This window comes from Phalaenopsis equestris, unplaced genomic scaffold, assembly GCF_001263595.1.
Source record: "Phalaenopsis equestris unplaced genomic scaffold, ASM126359v1 Scaffold000329, whole genome shotgun sequence".
Taxonomy (NCBI): Eukaryota; Viridiplantae; Streptophyta; class Magnoliopsida; order Asparagales; family Orchidaceae; genus Phalaenopsis; species Phalaenopsis equestris.
This window is the reverse complement of record NW_018164771.1, coordinates 310,497-317,041: the sequence shown is the minus strand read 5'-3', so window position 1 is coordinate 317,041 and position 6,545 is coordinate 310,497. Positions and strand designations below refer to the sequence as shown.

At 34.6% G+C, this 6,545-nt stretch overlaps 1 protein-coding gene across 1 annotated transcript in view; it reads right to left on the bottom strand.

Moving 5' to 3' along the window:
• The window catches only part of LOC110025771, a 15,442-nt gene that overhangs the window by 7,864 nt on the left and 1,033 nt on the right, over positions 1 to 6,545 (bottom strand). The window contains exon 2 of the mRNA XM_020726421.1: positions 4,590 to 4,777. Within this exon, the coding sequence (XP_020582080.1) occupies positions 4,590 to 4,777 (188 nt within the window). The remainder of the gene's footprint in view (positions 1 to 4,589; positions 4,778 to 6,545) is intronic.

Here is a 6,545-nt window from a genome sequence, read left to right as displayed (position 1 = left end):
GAGCTTTGAGAGGCAGTTCTATGGTTGTGCCAGAGGTGTTTCAGCTCGTTGCGGTTTCTTCGGGTGGGCTGATAGTCCCTCATATTACACTAACAGTAGTCATGCCAACAGTTATGTGAATCTGATGTTTCCTCCGTCTGACAGTGCAGATGAGGACCGACGTAGCCAGAGTCTGAAGTTAAATATTTTAATATTTCTCCTTGTTGTCGTACTTGTATTTGTACTTTTTTTAGTCCTCCTGGTACTCATTAGGGTGTGAGAACTATATAGTATCTTTTAGAACTGATCTGTGATTATCGTATGTTTCTGCACTATATGTTTCTTTTTTATCAATAAGTTATTCTGAATAAACTGCCCCGAACAGTTTTATCAGACGGGCAGGAATGTCATTTAACAACCAATAAGCTAGTTTGAATAAGCTACCCCAAACAACAAACCAGATTATTCTGATAATCTGCAGATTATCAGATTATCAGAATTATCAGAATATTCTGCTTATCAGCAAATAATCCACAGCTGCGCCAAACAGACCTAAATCAAGATGCAACACAAATCTTATGATTCTATTTGCATCTAGTCAATCATCAACTATGAAGCACAGATACAGACACGAGGATATGAACAGAGCACGATACGATACGATGAGACGACATAATTGCAAACAATAGGCCACAATACGCATGGAACAAGTTTTTTTTCTATTTAATAAATTATTAATACAAATATATATTTCTAATAAGTTTTATTAAAGACAAAAAACAAAATATGCAATCTTTAAAGAAACTTTAAAACTGTCCGTCTTAATTCTTAAACAAAAGAAATTTTATGATGAACATTTTCGATTTACTAAAAATGTTATAGTAGAAAAAGTATACCCAATTACCACAAAGCAGAAAAAACATACCGAATTAATAAAAAAATCAACTTAAAACAAATTAAAGGAAAAAAGCACACCTTCACTCATCGAGAGCTATTTCTTTGGACAAAGTGCTGCTTTATGGGATTACTTTGCTTAGATATTCGCTCTGTTTGATAATTATAGAGGTAGGAACACTCGGAACGAACCTCTGGATAGCATTGACGACATGATTGCTTCGCTTAGGGTATCTCGACAACATCATTGACTACTTCGACCTCACTATTCAATGATGTCACCAAAATAGAAGCAACTTACAAATTTCTGCTTTAACATAAGGCAACAATGATGACCGAGCACTACTCGAGAATGCTGCGGCTTCGATTTTGAGTTGTCGCTTGACCCTCTGCTTCGAATTAGAGCTAAGACAAGCGCATGTTTAAGTTTTCATGTCATGCTCCCACTTGATGCTGCATCAAGCGGTGTCCCCAACGATGTCGACTCAAGTAAGGAGCTGAAAAATTTATAGCTGTGTCGAATATGTATCGACCCATGTTGGAGCCGTGCTCGTGTCTGACACATGTCTGACATTAGTACAACAACTAAGGTGTCGATGTTCTCAGCACGGACACATGGTCTAAGACACTTAAAGCAATCAAATGTCGATGCTTCACAGCACGGTGACATAGTCTAAGACACTTAAAGCAATTTGACACAAAATGACTTAGATTTAGAGTTCCTATTACAATTAGTAATGATATACATTTTAATTAAATGCAAAGAAAATCTAGTACTTCATTAGGTCACCAAATATTTCAACTATTTGCCTTATATAACTATAAATTGACAATGTATAAATTAAAACCTGATTGGTGATGCAATGATTGAAATAATTTGAGAAAATTATTTAAAACTGAAAATTGAAGTTGTGGAAATTTAACTTCAATATCAAACTAGGTAAATGAAATAAGAACAAGCACATGAATACTAGAGCAAGAAAAAATAAGGAGCATGCCAGTACAAAGGGACAATTTCTGCCGACAAAATCAGAAATTTTATAGTCGCATGTATGTTGCGCTCAAAGTTATCACACTTTCACTCATAAAATTGAAACTAGAAAAAATATATTGAATCCAAAAACTTCAACTGCACGTCTCATGTCATCTATATTTATAATCATAGAACTCTTCTGCAATAACAAAAACACCCAGTTAATCTATCATAAACAGTTTAAAAGATCACATGAAGGTTTTCTACTGCAATATCACATGCAATGAACCTCTAAAGTCACAAGAAGAACCCGCTATTCTAATGATGCGCATAATTTAATCCAAAATTGCACTCCAAAATGCATCCATTTGATAATCTATGGGGCTATTTGGTCTGAAATAACAAGGAGTGCAATGAGAAAGGAATGCAGAGAATTTGAAAATTCTAGTGTACCGTTGGAAGAAAAATAAATGCAGGCAAAATTTTAATGCATTTGGAATTCACTCTTTAGTTCAATTTCAATGAATTTCCAATTTGTTAGATTAGGGCGAACTCCAAATACACTGCTTGTGTAAAGTGTTAGCCGGTGCCATCGATTATCGCCACCCATCATGCCATTACCACCTTCGCTAGCCATTGCCAGTCCCACTCGCTGCCGTAGCAGCTGCCTACCACTCTTCTCCAAGACTCCAAACGCCACTCACCCTCCTCCAATCATTGTCGCCACAAAATACAAATCCCGCTCGTTGTCACTGTTGGATGCAGGCCATCACCTGCCTGATGCCGCCAAGTGTATATTTATTTCATTTTTTTTTCAAATTATACTATAATATAAAGTCTTTCATTTTTTACATCAAAGCAAACAACTTCAAAAAATTCACATAGTATAATATAAAGTCGTGCATTTTTTACATCAAAGCAAACAACTTCAAAAAATTTCAATTACATCGCATCTCTTTTGCGTAACATTCTCTTTTCAACAAACCAAACACTCCTAGGAGTAGATCCACTTATAACTAAAGAAACAAAATAGTAATGCCATAACCAGGCCAAAATTGAAGCAAGAAAAAAAAAGAAGAAATCAATAATCCAAAACAATTACTCATAAATGAATCTAGCTCACTATATTAAATTGTTAGTTAAATCAAACCAAACAAACAACTGACAAGAAAAAATATTAAATTAGCAAACCAATAATAAAACTAAATAACCTTTTCCAGGAAATTTATTTATTTTCTTGATTTTTGAGATAAGTGTAAAATTAAATATACCTCCATCATAATTTATGTAGTAGCACAAACCTCTGTACACTAATAGTCAATACAAGCATTAAGATGACTTGGTAATTATATTACAGAACTAGCAAAATAATCAGTCAAGTTTTGTTTTTCATACTAAAACTGTAATACCAGCAATTATATCAAAATGCAGCGTGCAAAGGGATTTGCTGATTTGAAGCACATTTCGCTCACCGCAAACTTAAATTCGAACATGCAAAAACCTACATACATCAATGTAATTTAAAAACTAAATAGTATATACCTTAACTCAAATACAAACTAAAACTACCTGAATATAGAAGCTACATCACAAAAAATATTAATGGTGAGCAGAATAGTATTTAAGAGAATCAACAAAATCAACATAAGCAGTTGGCCATCGAGTTGGCAATCAAATAGCACAGTCAAAATGTTAGGTTCGTCATCTATTGTATATCCAGGCCATTTAATTTGTCAGAGTAAAATACGAGGTACTAGGTGCTCAATAAATTAAAGGAGAACTCATTAGATAACAATTCCAAATTAGAACAATACTGTAGAAAGACGGTTGTCTTTGTTGCCTAAAAGGAAGTCAGGCAACCCTGGGGTCCACAGTTCAAAGCTTCCCCCACTCCAGGGCGAATCCAATTTCAAACAAATTTAATTTAACTTTACCCTTTACTTTTGTTCCGCAGTTCATAGATTTTAAAAATCTATAACCCTATTGAAAAACACAAATCTTTTCTTTTTTATATTGGGGGTGGGGGGCTTCTAATCCCCTATTTTTCTCTGTACCTTTTACTTTTAGATCTTACTTATTTGTGAAGCTCCTTTCTCATCCTTCTACGCATTCATTTGTACATAGAATTTTCGGGCTCGCACTCCCTTCATTTTTTCCAGTCAACATAAGCAGTGGCTAATTTCACCTAGTAAACAGTTCAGAACAAGACAAATTCGATCAATTCATCCTACTCTAGTTTATAAAAATGTGCACAAAGTTTATTTAAAATTAACATTGCATTAGGACAAAGTAAATCGGCTTGACTAGCATTTCTACCTTAAGCAAAAGAAATTTCAAGAAATGAAGAAAAACTAACAAATCAAGGGTTGAATTGAGAACAATTGAAGCTGAAGGAATGGTGAAATTGATTTAAAAATGCCTCAATTTGTGAGTTTACATGTTATAACTAGAATCCTATAATCAAACGCCTTCTTTTCCCAATTTATCAAAGAAACAGCTAAAAGTTCACCAAACCCAATGGCTTTTTTAATGTGAAGTGCACACATCAATGCTTCAAAATATAGTTCAAAGAGTACATCACGTCAATGTAATCTTAATGGTTGAAATTCACAAGCTTTCAACAACGGAGAATACGATAGAACTATTATCATAGAATGTGTATGTGCATGTTGGAAAAGATGGAATAAAGACTCAAAACCAAAGCTGAAAAATTTTTCAAGCAGTCATTTTAAAAGTCACAAACCTGAAGTCTTCATATAAAATTAACTGCAGCAACGATCGAAGAAAATGACTTGAAATATTCTCTTGCAGCCTGTCATTTAAATCCACTATACGTTCAGCTAACCCTTCCCTGCCAGCAGCTTTCTCTCGGTATATATAGGAAGCAAGGGCATTAATTGCTCTCAAGCACATATCAACTGCATCAACGTCCTGCACAAGAAAAAAATAAATTCAATATGCATACAACTAATTTAATTTACAGGGAGCAAACATAGGAGTAGCATCAAGTCAAGATGGGATAGAACAGAGTTAAGTGTAGAGAAGCAGTAATCAAGCAAGTCTTATAAGGAGATGGAGCAAATGAGATCATGTAGTTGGTAGTATTAATTGTTGATGATACCACTTAAGTGGAATGCGGTCTCATTTTTTTGCCATTCACGTGTTATGAGATATGGTCAAGATTTTGTATTGAGTTATATGTTGAATCATATATTTTGCACTATAAAAGAAATCAAAAAAATTACTTTCAATGTTTATAATACAGTTGCTAAAATCTGGGAAATTGTTATTTTGACTATTGATGAATCGTTAAGCCTATACTTAACAATGTTGTTGAATTGGACAGTTAAATTTTAGGAAATTATATTCTTAAAGTAAGATCCTCAAAAAAATTTAGATTTTATTCTATGCTTAATACAATTCAAGATTTCGTTTAAAACATGCATATTATTTAATAGAAATTCTTGCAAGTCTTCAGAAAAGTTCCAAGAGAAACTTCTTATATCGGCGTGAAACATGAATCTTCTATTTGGCAACTTTTAGCAGTTTATTTTTCTTTTATCAACATACTTTGTGAATGCATTGCCATGTAAAGTTGAGATTTAGCCATGTATGTTACAATCCAGTTATCAGTTACACGATATGGATCCTAATTATTATATGGGTTTGTTTCATTCTCAATTTTCCTACAAAATTTCAAACTTTAATTTTTAAACTATTATTTGGAGCAAATTTTACTTGTCTTTTGAATTACATAACTTGACCTAAATTAATAGTTGATGAACTTGAATTATGGTCATCTATGTGCTTATTTTGTGCATCTAATCCTAAGTTCATATTATATACAGTAGACCTTAAAATACCTCACACCAGTAGTATACCACCCTTATCTGTACTCTGCTTGTTCTCTCTCAGTTCATATATTTAGGCCCTGCATGGAATCAATCTTAGTTTCCAATTTTATTGTTGTTATTTTCAAAAAACAGAAAATGTTTGTTTCCTATTTTTTTAATTTTGTTTTTAAACAAATTCAATTTTTTTTTCAAAAACATAAAAAAAAACTTAAAGCTTTTTTTGTGTTTTTAAAACAACTCCTCACCCAAACCCGACCCTGATGCCAACATCAATGTCTTTTTTGCCAGTGATACTGGAGTTAACTCACACCACGACACAAGCATGAATTTGTTAAAAATTAAAAAGACGGTTATAGCAATGACTCAAAAAAAAGAAAGATACTACATAAATCAGAACATAAAACAAAGCATTACAAACAAAGACCCAACAAGCAAAGACACAATAAGCTCGACGAGGAGGAAGTCCAGAAAAATGGGGTTGGAGCGGCTGCTGCGGTGAAGGCCAGAGTGATGTCGAGAGACTAGGGACGAGCGGGGCAGCAAGTAATCACTTGTTGAAGCGTCTAACTGCAGCTAGAAAAGGCGAGAAACGTCGTCAAAGGCTAGAATCCAGGGGCGGACACAGGAGCGAACACAAGAGTGGCAGCCAAAGATGAGGAATAGAGGCAAGAACGACGGCCAAAGCCGAGGCACAGATAGTGGCCGAAATTGAGGAGCGAAGGCATGTCTAGCAATCAAAAACCAAGGAATGAGAGTGTTGCGGCCCGTCGGAAGCTGCAGAAGAGATCCGGAGGAAACAACAGAAGGCTGCAGTCAGCTGGACGCGGCTCTCGAAGGGGGGGGGG